The following is a 16,793-nucleotide window of genomic DNA, read 5'->3' as shown; positions in this document are numbered from 1 at the left end:
AGGCCTCCTGGAGCTTCTTGTAGGCGGCTCGAGCTTCGGAGTTCCAGGACAGAGACTTGGGTTTCTGACGGAGCATGGCATTGAGGGGGGCTCCATCGTCGGTTCTGGTCTGGTCTTCTGTCAGCAGATAGACACAGGACATAGAGGTAAGTGCAATACAATCAACAAGTTTATTGGGTAGTAGCAGAGGGGAATGAAATGCGCAGAATGTCAAGGTAATCAGGCGGGGAATGGGAATGTCTCTAGGGGCTTATCTGAGTGTGAATGTCCTTTTTTCTTTTCCAGGGGATCTGGAGGTAACAGTGGAGCGTGGAGACGGTGGAGAACTGGAGTGGTGGAGAACAGGGGTAGGAACATTGGAGCAACTGGTAAGTAGACAAAAGGTAAGTGGGTCAGATTAGTCAACATTGAAAGTTTGAGACCAGACAGTGAGTGAACGGGAGGAGTGCAGGGATATAGTGCTGCTGATTAGTGCTGACAGGTGGCGGTGATCAGAAATCAGCGGATTGGGATCTGGTGAGTGTTGTTGGTGGAGTCCCAAAATTCCCACCCTGTCGTTGTTCCAAAATGTCCAGCCAATTATACTTGATAGAGTGGACATATGAATGTTATGTCCACCATGTCATGTATTTGTAGTTAATATTGCTAAAAACTAAAGTGAATGGGGGCGGGGGCTATATCAGTGTGATTGAGAATGTAATTATATTATTTATTATAATTTTTTTCAAAGTTGAATAAATGTCTCATTGTCATAGAGTGTATTTTGTCATGCTTTATGTGTCCACCCCGTCATATGTGCTGGTCCACCCTGTAATCTTGATATTTTAAAATACTATTTTAAATAATAAATCAATCATATCTATAGCTAGGATTGGGAGCAATAACATGCAAACAAAAAACTGCATTCAAATATTACAGTTTTCTCCAAATAAGAAAAACAAAATTAATGTGCGAATTGTATGAGTTTCTTTAAAAACAAATGGCTTATATAAAATCAAAGAAAAGCAAACAAATAACCCTGTTTAGGAAAGGGACATCATACCTTTCAGAAAATATAATATGCATCTTACTATTGCAATGAAAATGTATATATGATGAAGTACCCTGTCTGTGCGAACCGGGTGCGCAGAAGTATGCAAATACATATGTTGACAGGCAGGTAGGAAAGTCAATGAAAATGCTCGGAATGAGCATTTTGATTGGATGATCATTTCTTGGTCCTACGCCTTCCACAGAATATATAAATACAGATAAATAGATTTAGACCACTTAACTTAAACAAAAAAATGTTTCTGAAGACAATCACCTATTGCACCTTTAAGAACAAAATGTGTGAGTATTGTGAGGGTTGAAAGGTACTCTATGGTGATATTGACCTATTCATTCTTATTTCCTCACATATAGTTATAGTTTATCCCAGCTCTAGTTTTCACATAAACTGAACTAAAATACAAAATATTTATAGTTCATTCTGAAATCTAGTATGATAACCTCCATGAAATCCTGCTCGACTCATGAGTTCCTCCCAGTCTAAGCCTGCTCCTAAGAGGGCATCCAGAGCGATCATTGGAGCATCGTGACCACTTCGACCTGCCCAACCTGACAGACTGAAGCTCTTGTAGGCCTCATCTCGTTCTGCTGGCCCATACTGGTCAGGCCAAGTAACTGGCCCAGTCCCCAAAGACAATCCTCTTAGATCCAAATACCTTGGAAGAAAAGAAGAGAATGGAGAGAAGAAAAATTGAGTAACAATTTACATTAAGGTTCCTTTTGTAAAGGGTTTTTAAAAGGTGTTCATAAATGACTAATAACTCATTTACATATGCATTATAAATAACTCATAAGCAGTTATAACTGCATGAATAAAAAGGTGATTTTAATGCAATACCTGCCAAATAGTAAGGCATTAACTCGCATGTTATAAATGCTTAAATGTATTTATTCATACTCGTTTCACTCAAAAAAAAAACTGATTCTTGTTTTAATGATGCAGCAAAAATAGACTATTATAGGGAGACTGAAGGGTGCTGTATTTGTCACTTCTTTTTTTTATATCTCATGACTCATGTCACTTTCCTTACTATGTTGTTTACCAGGAACTACTCTACATCTTTCCCATTATACTTCACAAAAGTTCATGATGCAGGGTGATCAACACCTGCTTAGTGCTCACGGTGAGAAACATGCCATTGAGATTAGGTGGATGAGTAAAGACCTGTAACTTCATGAAATTTCTGTTCTATGGTCTACAAAGCAGGCAGAAGTGATTATGCAGCCATATGTGCAGAAAGAGGTATTGTAACGAGGAGGCAGTGTCTTTAAGATCCATGTGCAGCTTTATTATCACACAAGAATGGTCATACAAGCACAAGTCAATCACAGGCGTCAGGTACCACGTAGCCAGGTCAGAATCATATACAGAGTTCGGGCTAGAGGTCTGGGCAGGCGGCACACAGATAACAAAACAGATCAGCAAGGCAGGCAGAGTCAGATTAGGCAGGCAGAGTTCTTTCATAAACGGGTAAACAGTCCAGGTCGGCAACAGGAAATCTAACATGGGATAAACGCTCAGAAATGTCTGCATGGCAAGAACAAGACTTCGCAAAGAGAGCAAGGGTGGAGCAGATTAAATAGACCAGTCAATGGGGAACACCTGTGCAGGTAATCAGTCTCAGGTACGGGGTGTGATGGGAAATTAAGTCCGAATGACAGAGTTAATACTCAGGTGAGGGTTCCCTCTGGTGGTGATCGGAGGAGCCACAGAGGCTGAGTTTGTGACAAAGCCCCTCCCCTGTGAGCGGCTCCTGACGCGAAGAGGCAAACGACGCCGGGGTCTCGGGGCCGGCCTATCCGGATGGTGTCGATGAAAGTCTGCGGTAAGAGAAGGGTCCAAGATGTCCTCCGCACTGACCCATGATTCCCAGTCCACTAGATACTGAAGTATCCTGCCCCGGCGATGAGAGTCCAGAATCTCTCGGACTTGATATGCCCCCTCGCCATCTATGATCATGGGAGGAGTCCTCTGGTTACCAGCCTCCTCCTGGACCTACGCTCCTCTCAGACCACCAGCGGGCTTGAGCAGGGAGACATGAAAAGTGGGTGAGATACGGTAATGAGCAGGTAGAGCCAAACGAAAGGAAACAGGAGTTATTTGTCTGAGGATTTTGAATGGACCCACATACCTGGGACTGAGCTTCTTGCAGGGTAGTCGGAGACGAAGGTCCCGAGTAGACAGCCAGACCCACTCACCAGGTTGATAATTGGGATTGATGTGTCGGCGACGATTGGCTTGTTCAGTGGAACGATGAACTGCTCTCTGGAGATGGGTATGAGCCTCATTCCAGGTCTCCTCACTTCACTGTAACCATGAGTTGACTGCAGGGGGTTCCCCCGACCAGGGGAAGAGAGGTTGGAATCCCAGAGTGCATTGGAAGGGAGTGATTCCAGTAGCAGGTTTGCAGAGTGAGTTTTGTGCATATTCGGCCCAGAATAGGTAGCGGCTCCAGTCGGACTGGTTTCTAAGGCAATATGAACGAAGGAATCGAGTGAGTTCCTGATTGAGACATTCCACCTGGCCATTGGATTGGGGATGATAACCGGAAGCGAGACTAACATTGAGATTCTGGCAGAATACTGTCCATACTCGTGAGGTGAATTGGGGACCTCGATCCGAGACCACATTCTCGGAAAGACCATAAAACCTGAAGACGTAATTGCACAGAGACTCTGCGGTCTCGAAGGCTGTGGGCAGTTTGGGTAAAGGGATCAGACGGCAGGCTTTGGAAAAGCGGTCAATGACGGTGAGGATGGTGGTATGGCCCTGTGAGGCTGGGAGGTCCGTCACGAAATCGATGGCTATGTGTGACCATGGACGTTGTGGTATGGGTAATGGATGGAGCAGACCAGTAGGCAATTGACGAGGTGATTTGGAGATGTTGCATGTAACAGTTCTTGACGAAGGCGATCGTTTCAGGCTGAATGGAAGGCCACCAAAACCGGTTATTCATTAGTTGAAGTGTGGCTATTATACCTGGATGTCCTGAACTGGGGGTGGACCAAACTCAGGACTCGTTGTCGTAGAGCTTGGGGCACATATGTGAGGTTAGGTGGAGTCTTGGCTGGTGGAGGTTCAGTGTTGTGGGCGTTAGTGATTTCCGTCATAATATCCCATTGAATGGGTGCAAGGATGATGGATGGAATGAGGAGTTCTTGATTGGGAATTGAGAGGAGCGGTAATTCATGCATGCATGTCACTTTTTTGGCTGAGGTAGAAGGGAGGCAAGTCTGTCGGCAGGATTCTGACCACTGAGTAATTTGCCTTTCGGACCAGGAGATTGAAGGATTGCGTTTCTCTAGCCAGGGTAATCCCAGGATGATTGGAGTCTGCGGTGATGAGAAAACAAATAGGCTGATGGATTCGGTGTGAAAAACTCCAATGCTTAGTTGGATGTCCTTGGTGATGAATTGAACCCAGCCAGAACCCAGCGGGCGACCGTCTAGCTGCCAGATGAGATACACAGGGGACAAGAGGAATGTTGTCAACGCCATGGCCACCTCAGACACACGTGGCCAATCACATTCCTGGAATGGACAGGCGGCAGGTTACAATCTCCTCCTCATCAGAAAGGGATAAAAGTATCCCTTCAACAGACACTCCCCGAGTCTTTTGTCCAGAGAGACTGTAACAGATACCCATTCTGTGTTTCCAACCTGTGTGGAAGGAGGCAATAACAGATAAACTGATCTGAGTTTCTGGCCTGATGAAGAAAGAGACATCAAGACAGCTAAGGTTCAACTCTGCTCTTGAGTAAACTTTCCTTATCGCAGTTGGCTGCCCTTCAGTTGCAAAGGACCCAGCAGTGACAGACCCCATCTGACTCTTGCCGCTCCGAAAGCAGAACAGCCCAGTCTGTAAAGGACCTCCTCAGTGGCAGACACTGCCTGAAACACACGGCTCCTCAACGACACAGCCAGGCTGCAAAGGACCCCGTGAAGACCCATCTGACCCAGCTGCCCGGTCCATGCTCTAAGGACCCCCTGTGGCACAACAGAAGTTCAGCATCCTCCAGGTCAGTGCATCGACGGCTACCAGAACGCAACTTTGTGCCCTCCCCTACTGCATGCAGTCTGTATCACCAGTGGAAGACAGCTCTACAACCGGACTGATCGCTCGCCTGTGGAATGTAATTATAAACTTACCAAACCTCTTTCCTAAAGACCTTGGATTAGTTTATACCTGCAGCCTATGTTTTCTAACCTGTTTAGATAACATTTACTTGGGGTCAGCATTACAAATAATGGCTATATTATTTGTTCAGAGATAAATATTATCATATTATAAATATTATTTATTGCTAATTCCACCAGAGTCATTAAGTGGTTTCCAAAAGCAACATTACCATAGAAATCTCTTCCATTGCTACATTCAGCTTAACAGCATTGCATTTTGCCATTCTGTGTTCACTCTGTTTATTTGTTTCTACAATTTATTTGGTATCTTCCTTCATAAATATGACAAAATAGTCATCTATTATTATCTATTAGGGTTACACTTTACTTGAAGGGGTGTGCATAAGACTGACATGACACCTTCATAGTCATGACATGACACATATCATGAATATGAAAGAGGTTTAAGCATGTTTATGACAACTGTCATTAAGTGTCATTCGCTCAGTTAATGCAAAGATGACATTGTTTGAGATGTCTTTGTTATGGGTTAGGGTTAGGTCAAACAATGCCATCTTTGCATTAAAAATTACATAACTGAGTGAAAGACACTTAATGACAGGTGTCATAAACATGCATAAAATCTCCTTCATATACATGACGTGTCATGTCACGATTATGAAGGTGTCATGTCAGTCTTATGCACACCCCTTCAAGTAAAGTGTTACCTCTATTAGCAGTACATATTCATTTATTGGTATCACCACTAGTTGTTAAATTTACTTTTGTATATCTATTGCTAATAAATTGCATTAATCTTATTACAATTGTGTCTTCTTTGTGTTGATGATCCAAGGCTCTACTAGCTATCTAAACCACCAATTATTTAGATAAATCAGTTGACCAGCTACCTCCAGTGTGTGAAATTCAAATTGTTGAACAGCCTGTGGGAAACATGCCCACGTTGCCAAATTAACACTCTTTGACTGGTCCGCTAAACTAAGTGTGGTGGGAATTGATCATCTGATATACTCATAACCACACCTTGAGTGACGGGTGATCCAAAAATCACAACGTCCTTGGTGACGTGAGTCTCACTTACTACAACAGACAACATTTTGGGAGAACCTCTAGACATATCTGATCATTCTCTTTATTCTCACTTAAAGGATTAGTTCACTTTTAAAAAAACTTTTGCTGATAATTTACTCACCCCCATGTCATCCAAGATGTCCATGTCTTTCTTTCTTCAGTCGAAAAGAAATTAAGGTTTTTGATGAAAACATTTCTCAATATAATGGACTTCATTGGGACCCAAACGGTTCAAGGTCCAAATGACAGTTTCAGTGCAGCTTCAAAGGGCTTTAAACGATACCAGACGATGAATTGGTATCGTCTGGTTCAGATTGCTCCGCATCTGACCGCAAAGCACTCCAGCGGGTGGTGAAAACTGCTCAACGGATCACCGGCACCCAGTTAACTTCCATTGAGAACATTTATTATAAGCGCTGTCTGGGCAGGGCAAGAAACATCATCAAGGATGCCTCTCACCCTAACCATGGACTTTTCACCCTCCTTCCATCCGGCAGGCGTTACAGGTGCCTACGCTCTCGCACTAGTAGGCTCAGGAAGAGCTTCTTCCCCGAGGCTGTGACACTTCTGAACGCCACACCACCAATCTAACCTGCACCTGCTTATTACTGCACTGGTCACAGTACTTTACACACATGCATTTGCACTACTCTTATTTTGCACAGACTGTACAAGTTATCACACTATAAACTGTATAAAGTTGTTACTACACAAAGCACAGTAAAATATTTCTATAAAATATTGCACTACTGCTATTTTGCATAGAATACATTGTCCTATCAATATTTTGCACACTCATCCAGCTGTATTTATTTATTACCACTGTTCTCACGTTTCTGCTGTTCATAATGTATATAATCCTACATTGCTCTGTTCATAATGTACATACAATCCCTACATTGCATTCCTATTTATATTCTGTATATACTCTGCTCAATACTGTACAATACTGTATATAGCAATTCCACTGTACATTCTGTAAATCATATCTTCATTTACTCTGCACTTATATGTATATAAAACACTATATTCTTGCACTTCTGGTTAGATGCTAACTGCATTTCATTAGCTCTGTACTTGTACTCTGCATAAATGACAATAAAGTTGAATCTAATCTAATAAGGGTCTTATCTAGTGAAACGATCGGTCATTTCAAAAATAAATAAAAAAGTTTAAGTTTTATAAGCACAAATGCTCGCCTTGCTTTGTTCTGTGATGCGCGTTCATGACGTCACGTAATACGCAATGACGTTGAAAAGGTCATGGTTGACTTAGGCGGAAGTACCGAGTCAGTGTTTACAAATGTGCGGAAGGAGGACCATATACACATATTCAAATGTCTTTGTGTCAGTTTATCGTTTAAAATGCCCATTTCCTGTGCGTATCCTGGGTGTTTTAATATTAAAAATATTGGATGACATGGGGGTGAGTAAATTATCAGCAAAAGTTTTTAAAAGTGAACTAATCCTTTAACCTATATCTTACTACCTCTGTGCCACCGATTCCTCTACCAGTTACTTTTAGGGGAAACCTACGCTTCCTTTCACCATTCTATCTTTCCTCTGTAGTGTCATCCTCTCTTTCGATCACCCACCCGTTTCTGGATGTGAATACAGCTATTTTATGATCCACTTTAACATCTTGTCAAGACAGTATCTGTCTAGAGACAGATACTCTTAGAAGGCTTGTCAATGCACTAGATATTTCTAATACAAAAATTAAGTAGTCTTCACCATAATTTTTGTAGGGAGAATAATTTATTGAAGATGGTGCAGTAGCGATGTTAGCATGTCATCCTTCAAACAATCATAACCCTTGTAAGAATTATCCCAAAGTACTGTCTGTGGGATAGATTTTTTTGTTTACCTGAAGACAAAAGGGCTACAAACAACAGACACTGTTAGGACCTCCCGCTGGACATCCTGAAATCTACAAGATTTTCCTGAGGAATGCTGTTCATTTGTTATTCTAATCGAATGGACCATTTGGTTCAAACTTATATAGACACAAATACATTATTTCGTTCACAAAATAACCAGCTGAACGTTAACCAATCAGGTTTCCGAAGTGGCAATTCAACTGAGACTGCTTTACTGCCAGTCACTATAGCGCTGCAGATAGCAAAAGCTGATTCCAATTCATCAGTTCTCATTCTGCTGGATCTATCTGCCACTTTTGACACTGTAAATCATCAGAATCTCCTGTCTGCCATTATAGCATCTGCACTCCAGTGGTTTGAATCTTATCTCACAGGTAGGTCTTTCAGGGTTTCCTGGGGAGGGGATGTGTCCAAAGAACATCAGCTGGTCACTGGGGTTATTCAGGGATCAGTTCTTGGACCCCTCCTCTCACAGGGACCCATTATACAAGCACATGGTTTCTCCTACCATTGCTATGCTAATGACACACAGCTATATCTTTCATTTCAACTAGACAATCCAACTATACCTGCATCGATCTCAGGCTGCCTGCCATCTAGGCATGGATGCAGAAACATCTCCTGCATCTCAACCTGGCAAGAGCTTCTCATCTTCCCTGCCACTCCGACTGTACAGCATGATTTTACAATCCAAGTTCATTAAAAATTATTCTTTGATGACCAGCTGACCTTCAAGGACCACATTGTAAAGACAGCTTGATCATGAAGGTTTGCATTACACAACATCAGAAAGATCAGGCCCTTCCTAACGGAGCATGCTGCACAACTTCTTGTCCAGGCCTTTGTCATTTCTAGGCTGGACTATTGCAATGGTCTTCTGGCTGAACTTCCATCATGCGCAATCAAACCTCTACAAATGATTCAGAACGCAGCAGCACAACTGGTCTTCACCGAGCCCATAAGGGCTCACTTCACACCTCTCTTTATATCCCTGCAATGGGTACCAGTTGAGGCTCGCATCAAGTTCAAGACATTGATGCTTGTTCACAGATCAGCCACAGGCTCAGCACCCTCCTACTTCCACTCACTCTTAGGAGTCTACATCTCCTCCAGAAACCTGAGAAGTAAGCGATGCCTCGTGGTACCACCACAGAGAGGCACAAAATCACTTTCCAGAACATTTTCATTCACTGTTCCAAACTAGTGGAATGATCTTCCCACACCCGCATTAATTAACAGAACACCGACACGTTGCATCTGACTGCAACACTAATTTAATCCCGTACCCGACCCGTTTGACATAAAAACTGCGACCTGAACCGCACCCGCATTAAATCTCCTACATACAGGTGCAACTCAGAAAATTAGAATATGGTGAAAAAGTTCATTTTTTCTTGTAACTTATTTAAAAAAGTGAAACTTTCATATATTTTAGATTCACTACATGTAAAGTAAAACGCTTTAAAAAAAAAATGTTTTGATTTTGATGATTAAAGCTTACAGCTCATGAAAGTCAAAAATCAGTATCGCAAAATATTAGATTATTTCCTAAAATTCCAGCATCAGTGAGGTGTGGCATGGAAGCGATCAGCCTGTGGCACTGCTGAGGCACTATTGAGCTTTCAACTCGTCTGGATTGTTGGATTGACTGTTACGAATTTAAAAGTCTAGGGTTAGTTTGCAACACTTAGAAAAATTTATTATTGCTGGGTAGATTGAACCAAGCAGAGAAATGACCATAAACAAGGATAAAGCTTCATTACGAATAATTTATTTCATAAAGCGGAAGCCACAAGAATATAAATGGGATGCTCTATTTACAACTGCTGGAATGAGTATTATAATAATAAATAGAGAGAGAAAATAAAATAAAAATGAATAGAAGAGAAATTAACGAAAAATTACCAAAACAAAATTACCACTAACATAGGGAAAAGGAACTTGAGTGGCGCCCAAATCAAAAAACAAAAATAGAACTAAATTCCCATAAAGCTCCCCAAATCCCCTAACCTAACTAACAAAAGAAAAATGTCAAAAAGAAACCGAAAGCTTCAGCGCATCGACGCTCTAAATTTCCTATTTTCACCAATAATAACCAAAGTACAAGGATGGCGCACACCACTTCCCTAATGTATCTAAACACTCATCATTACTACGTGCAAAGTGTATATTGCGCGATATGCTTACCTGTTCTCTTTTCCCTAATCAAGGAGAAAACGAACCATAAATCAAATACACAAGCAACTAAGTGTTAAACACATCACATCAAAGAATAAGATACAAAACACTTCATTCCAGCAAAACAAAGCGTACACAGACGCACAGCACACCAATCAAGCACAAATGAGCTTCCTTCCCAAGTTTGCGGGAGGACCTTTAAACCAGCAGGGCGAAAGCAGATTGGACGAAGAGGATGACGTCACACCAATGATCAGCGGGCGACACGTCCAATCAGGAACCTAAGAGCAAGCAGCAGAGCAATAGCAAAAGAGGGAGGGACGAGAAATAAAACAAGCACACACACCTATGCGCATAGCACGTAACACCCCCACCCATAAGAGCAAACTATGTTAAACATTCATGCTCCATCAGTTAAATGATACTCTTGACAAAGCATCCGCTACAATATTATCCACGCCCTTATTGTGCTTAATAACTAAATTATAGTCCTGTATGATCAAAGCCCACTGCATCAAGCGTTGATTTTGATTATACATACACGATAAAAACACTAAATGGTTATGATCTGTGAAAACGCTAACTGGAAGACTACTCGATCCGACGTAAACATCAAAATACTGCAAGTCCATTAACAGTGCCAATGCTTCCTTTTCAATAGCTGAATAGTTCAATTGAAGCTTGTTGAACTTGCGTGAGAAATAACAAACAGGATGATCAATGCCATCCTCAGCCTCTTGAAGTAACACTGCGCCCGCACCAACCGCACTTGCATCTACATCCAATTTATAGGGCAGTGAGTTGTTCGGCTCTGCCAAAACAGGTGCGCTACACAGGAGGTTTTTGATAGCCTCAAACGCATACAGACATTCCATATAAGACACAGACCACAGACCATATAAAGGAGCAGGATGGACTAAGCAATGAAGTCAAAGGATGTGCAATAGTCGAAAAGTTTCTACAAAAACTATGGTCATACCTAAAAATGGCCATACCTAAAAATCTCAGAAGTTCCCGACGAGTTGTTGGAACTGGAAATGCGGCCACCTTCGCTTCGATCGGACGCAGTTGACCTTGACCGACTTCTTTGCCAAGATACGTAAAGGTTATCTTTACGTATTGCGTTACACTGTGGGACTCCTGCAAGAACAATATTAATAAGCCGCTGAAAAGTTGCCGGCGCGTTGCGCATCCTGAATGCCATTACTGAGTACTGTAGGAAGTTGTCGGGTGTTACAAAAGCTGAAATATCAGAAGCACGAGATGTAAGAGGCACTTGCCAGTATCCTTTTAAGAGATCTAACTTACTGACATACTGAGCTGAGCCAAGATTGTCCACACAGTCCTCCATTCGTGGCAACGGAAAACAGTCTGGCACAGTTACAGCATTTACCTTACGAGAGTCAGTGCAAAATCGGGCCGTACCATCGCTTTTCGGAACAAGTAAACATGGTGAGCTCCATGGACTACAACTATGTTTGGCAAATTCATGCTTCAACAAATACTCAACCTCAGTATTCATGACAGCCCTTTTTGCGCTGTTCACACGATACGCATGTTGCTTGATTGGAGCAGCATCACCTACATCAATATCATGCTGCAGAACTGTGGTACAAGAAGGCACATCATTAAACAGAGTAGAAAAATCGTTAATCAGCTGTGCAATATCACATCTTTGTTGATCAGACAAGTGCAATAGATGAGAATTTAAGTCACTTAATATATCTCAGAATTCTTAAATCTGGCACACTGTTGAGTATGACCTGACACCACATCATCCTCAGTATCAGCAGCATCAACAAGATTCGCAGCACCACGGGCTGCAAACGAACGCAAAGCAGAGACAGCATTCCCATCTGCCCCTGCAGCATTCTTTTGCAACAACTCTCTATCATGAAAACCCTTTTCGCCTTCTGTCTGGAGTGCAAATTACATAATCGGTGTCACTTAATTTTCTCAGCACTTCATAGAGCCCAGAAAATCGTGCTGATAAAGCAGAACCCACAATCGGCAGCAGAACTAACACCTGATCGCCCTCTGCAAAGGCACGCTGTACAGATTTACAATCGAATTGACATTTCATCTTCTTCTGTGCAGATGCCAACGAATCTTTCGCCATCGAGCAAGCTTTATGTAGACACTCGCGGAACTTACTAACATAATCCAACACATTGACTTCAGAGCTGGAATTAAAAGCTAGCATATTCTCTTTAAGCAGTTTCAACGGACCTCTGATGGTGTGGCCGAACACTAAATCAGCGGGACTAAACCCAAGACTTTCCTGCACAGCTTCCCTTACCACCAACAGTACTCCCTCATCCCAATCCTTACCAGTATCCAGGCAGTACTTTCGGAGCATCGTCTTTAATGTTTGATGAAAACGTTCGAGCGCACCTTGGCTCTCGGGATGATAAGCACTCGCGATCCTGTGAGAGATATTCAATGTTGTCAGAATTTGCAAAAAGAGTTTCGAAAGAAAATTTGTGCCTTGATCTGTTTGCACCACTTTCGGCAACCCGAATATACACTCAAAGGATTATTAGGAACACCTGTTCAATTTCTCATTAATGCAATTATCTAATCAACCAATCACATGGTAGTTGCTTCAATGCATTTAGGGGTGTGGTGCTGGTCAAGACAATCTCCTGAACTCCAAACTGAATGTCAGAATGGGAAAGAAAGGTGATTTAAGCAATTTTGAGCATGGCATGGTTGTTGGTGCCAGACGGGCCGGTCTGAGTATTTCACAATCTGCTCAGTTACTGGAATTTTCACGCACAACCATTTCTAGGGTTTACAAAGAATGGTGTGAAAAGGGAAAAACATCCAGTATGCGGCAGTCCTGTGGGCGAAAATGCCTTGTTGATGCTAGAGGTCAGAGGAGAATGGGCCGACTGATTCAAGCTGATAGAAGAGCAACTTTGACTGAAATAACCACTCGTTACAACCGAGGTATGCAGCAAAGCATTTGTGAAGCCACAACACGCACAACCTTGAGGTGGATGGGCTACAACAGCAGAAGACCCCACCGGGTACCACTCATCTCCACTACAAATAGGAAAAAGAGGCTACAATTTGCACAAGCTCACCAAAATTGGACGGTTGAAGACTGGAAAAATGTTGCCTGGTCTGATGAGTCTCGATTTCTGTTGAGACATTCAGATGGTAGAGTCAGAATTTGGCGTAAACAGAATGAGAACATGGATCCATCATGCCTTGTTTCCACTGTGCAGGCTGGTGGTGGTGGTGTAATGGTGTGGGGGATGTTTTCTTGGCACACGTTAGGCCCCTTAGTGCCAATTGGGCATCGTTTAAATGCCACGGCCTACCTGAGCATTGTTTCTGACCATGTCCATCCCTTTATGACCACCATGTACCCATCCTCTGATGGCTACTTCCAGCAGGATAATGCACCATGTCACAAAGCTCGAATCATTTCAAATTGGTTTCTTGAACATGACAATGAGTTCACTGTACTAAAATGGCCCCCACAGTCACCAGATCTCAACCCAATAGAGCATCTTTGGGATGTGGTGGAACGGGAGCTTCGTGCCCTGGATGTGCATCCCACAAATCTCCATCAACTGCAAGATGCGATCCTATCAATATGGGCCAACATTTCTAAAGAATGCTTTCAGCACCTTGTTGAATCAATGCCACGTAGAATTAAGGCAGTTCTGAAGGCGAAAGGGGGTCAAACACAGTATTAGCATGGTGTTCCTAATAATCCTTTAGGTGAATGTAGAAAAAAACATCACAAGCGCTTTGACAACAACGGGTGCCATAATTTTTCTCAGAGGAATCGCTTCCGGAAACCGCATAGCGCTACACATTACGGTCAACAAAAACTGATTACCACTTCTTGTTTTAGGCAAAGGGCCGACACAATCAGCTATAACATGTTCGAACGGTTCGCCTACAACTGGGAGTGGAACTTGCGGAGCACTTGAAATTGTCTGATTCGGTTTACCCGTTAGCTGACAGGTGCGGCAAGTGCGACAGTACTGAATGATATCAACTTTTAAACAAGGCCAAAAGAAATGTCTCAAAACCCGGTGATATGTTTTTTTAATTCCTAGATGTCCCGACAAATCATGGTCATGAGCAAGAGACAAAACTTGCTGTCGGTAACATTCAGGAATTACAAACTGGTACACGACACTCCATTCAGGATCATCTGCCATAAGAGGAGACCACTTACGCATCAGCAACCCGTCCTAAAGAAAATAAGCAGATTTTCTCTGCTGCACTCTCAACAGAAACAGCAGCAGAGAAACACTTTCGAAGACTTGAATCTTCCTTCTGTGCAGAAACAATTTTCTCATGAGTTACGGGCAACTTAAGGTGACTTAAATTTAAATCGGGTGAAACTTTCATTACTTTTTCCTCATCAGCTGGCAAAAGGTCTTCAATAAATATAGGCGCCATAAAGGATGTAGATAAATCAGCATCTACTTGTCGAGCCTGAGCCCAAGTGACAACACAAGCAGGGAAAGTTTCAGGGTACATTTCTGACAATTCATCAGTGTGATCTGACAAAACAGGTTTGTCAAACACTTCCAACATAGGAAAAACCTTTCCACCAGCCAAATCATTACCCAAGATAATCTCCACTCCATTGACAGGCAAACAATCACGAACACCTACTTTCACAAACCCTGTACACAACTCCAACTGCAAATGAACCTTACAGCCGCAAGAAGTCTACTCGGAGAATGGCAACACACCTGCAACTACGAAAGACTGAGTGATGCCAGTATCCCGGAGCATTTTAACCCTTACCTGTTCTGTAGATTTACCCGAAACAGAAATTAACCCTTCCATTAAAAAAAGGTTCGTAACTGCAATCAGGCTTAACTAACTCAAGTTTTTCAGCATCTACCATATTCACAAATCCTACACTCTTAGTTGTACCACCCTGGTGTTTACTTTTCAACATAAAACAATCAGCAATCAAATGGCCAGACTTATGGCAATAAAAACATTCCCTATCCTCTTTAACCTTGGGTGGATTTAATTTTGGTCGTGGCTGGTTAGACGAGGTAATGGGAATAGACATGATTTTATCGGGACGAGCAGAAGTGAACACATTCTTATGTGTCAGCGCAAACTCGTCTGCGAAGACAGAGGCTTGAGATAATGATGTCACATTTTGTTCGTTTAAATACACGACAACGCGCTCTGGTATACAGTTCTTAAATTCTTCCAGAAGGATTAATTCCCACAGCGTCTTAAAATCAGTTATCTTACTAGATGTACACCATTTATCAAATGTTGACAAAGGGGAAGTCGTGGCCTAATGGTTAGAGAGTCGGACTCGTAATCAAAAGGTTGCGGGTTCGAGTCCCCGGCCGGCAAGGATTGTAGGTGGGGGGAATGAATGTACAGCGCTCTCTCCACCCTCAATACCACGACTGAGGTGCCCTTGAGCAAGGCACCGAACCCCCAATTGCTCCCCGGGCGCCGCAGCATGGCTGCCCACTGCTCCGGGTGTGTGTTCACGGTGTGTGTGTGTGTGTGTGTGTGTGCATTTGTTCACTACTCACTGCTGTGTGTGTGCACTTGGATGGGTTAAACGCAGAGCACCAATTTCGAGTATGGGTCACCATACTTGACAATACGTCACGACCGACTTGACAAACGTTCGGCTAAAATTATTTTTGTGACTCCTAAACCGCTGCCTGTAAGCTTCTGGCACTAACTCGAATGCTCGCAAGATCGCAGCTTTAACAATGTCATAATTTAAACTATCCTCCAAGGATAGTGTTGCGCAAACCTCCTGAGCCTTTCCAGTTAATTTACACTGTAACAACAAAGGCCAGACTTCGCGTGACCAATTTAGAGCAGAAGCGATACGCAATACGCCATCCAACTGTGGCTGAACAACTGGAGCAGAGGCAGTTTTGGCCGCCTTTAAATCTAGTTCCCGCAGCTTTATCTGCATCTCCGCCTCAACCTTCAATCTGCGGATTTTCAGACGCAATTCTCTCTCTGCCTGATGATCCTCTGCCCTTTCTAATGCTTTATTGGTTGGTTGCTCTGCAAGTTTAATAAACAAACTCCATCTGGTTCAAAATGCAGCAGCTAGAGTTCTTACTAGAACCAGGAAGTATGACCATATTAGCCCAGTTCTGTCAACACTGCACTGGCTCCCTATTAAACATCATACACATTTTAAGATCTTGCTAATTACCTATAAGGCCCTGAATGGTTTGGCACCTCAGTATTTGAGTGAGCTCTTATCACACTATAGTCCTTCACGTCCGCTGCGATCTCAAAACTCTGGCCATTTGATAATACCTAGAATATGAAAATCAACTGCGGGCGGGAGATCGTTTTCCTATTTAGCGCCCAAACTCTGGAACAATCTACCTAATGCTGTTCGGGAAGCAAACACACTCTGCCTGTTTAAATCTAGATTAAAGACCCATCTCTTTAACCTGGCTTACACATAATACACTATCGCATTTACATA

The 16,793-nt window shown here is 42.7% G+C and overlaps 1 protein-coding gene across 4 annotated transcripts in view; it reads right to left on the bottom strand.

Annotated features, from left to right (window-relative positions):
- The window catches only part of LOC306857858 (ADP-ribosylhydrolase ARH1-like), a gene marked incomplete at its 5' end in the record, with an annotated part of 191,497 nt that overhangs the window by 54,667 nt on the left and 120,037 nt on the right, over window positions 1–16,793 (bottom strand). For 3 of the 4 annotated variants that reach the window (XM_079398092.1, XM_079398094.1, XM_079398093.1), the window contains one exon: window positions 1,492–1,706. In XM_079398092.1, the coding sequence (XP_079254218.1) occupies window positions 1,492–1,706 (215 nt within the window). Of the gene's footprint in view, window positions 1–1,491; window positions 1,707–9,891; window positions 10,600–16,793 lie in introns of those variants that run through there. The other variant, XM_079398095.1, reaches the window with a different exon arrangement.

Source organism: Barbus barbus, assembly GCF_936440315.1.
Source record: "Barbus barbus genome assembly, chromosome: 38".
Lineage (NCBI taxonomy): Eukaryota > Metazoa > Chordata > Actinopteri > Cypriniformes > Cyprinidae > Barbus > Barbus barbus.
The sequence above is the reverse complement of the archived record's forward strand: the minus strand, read 5'-3'. Positions and strand labels throughout refer to the sequence as shown.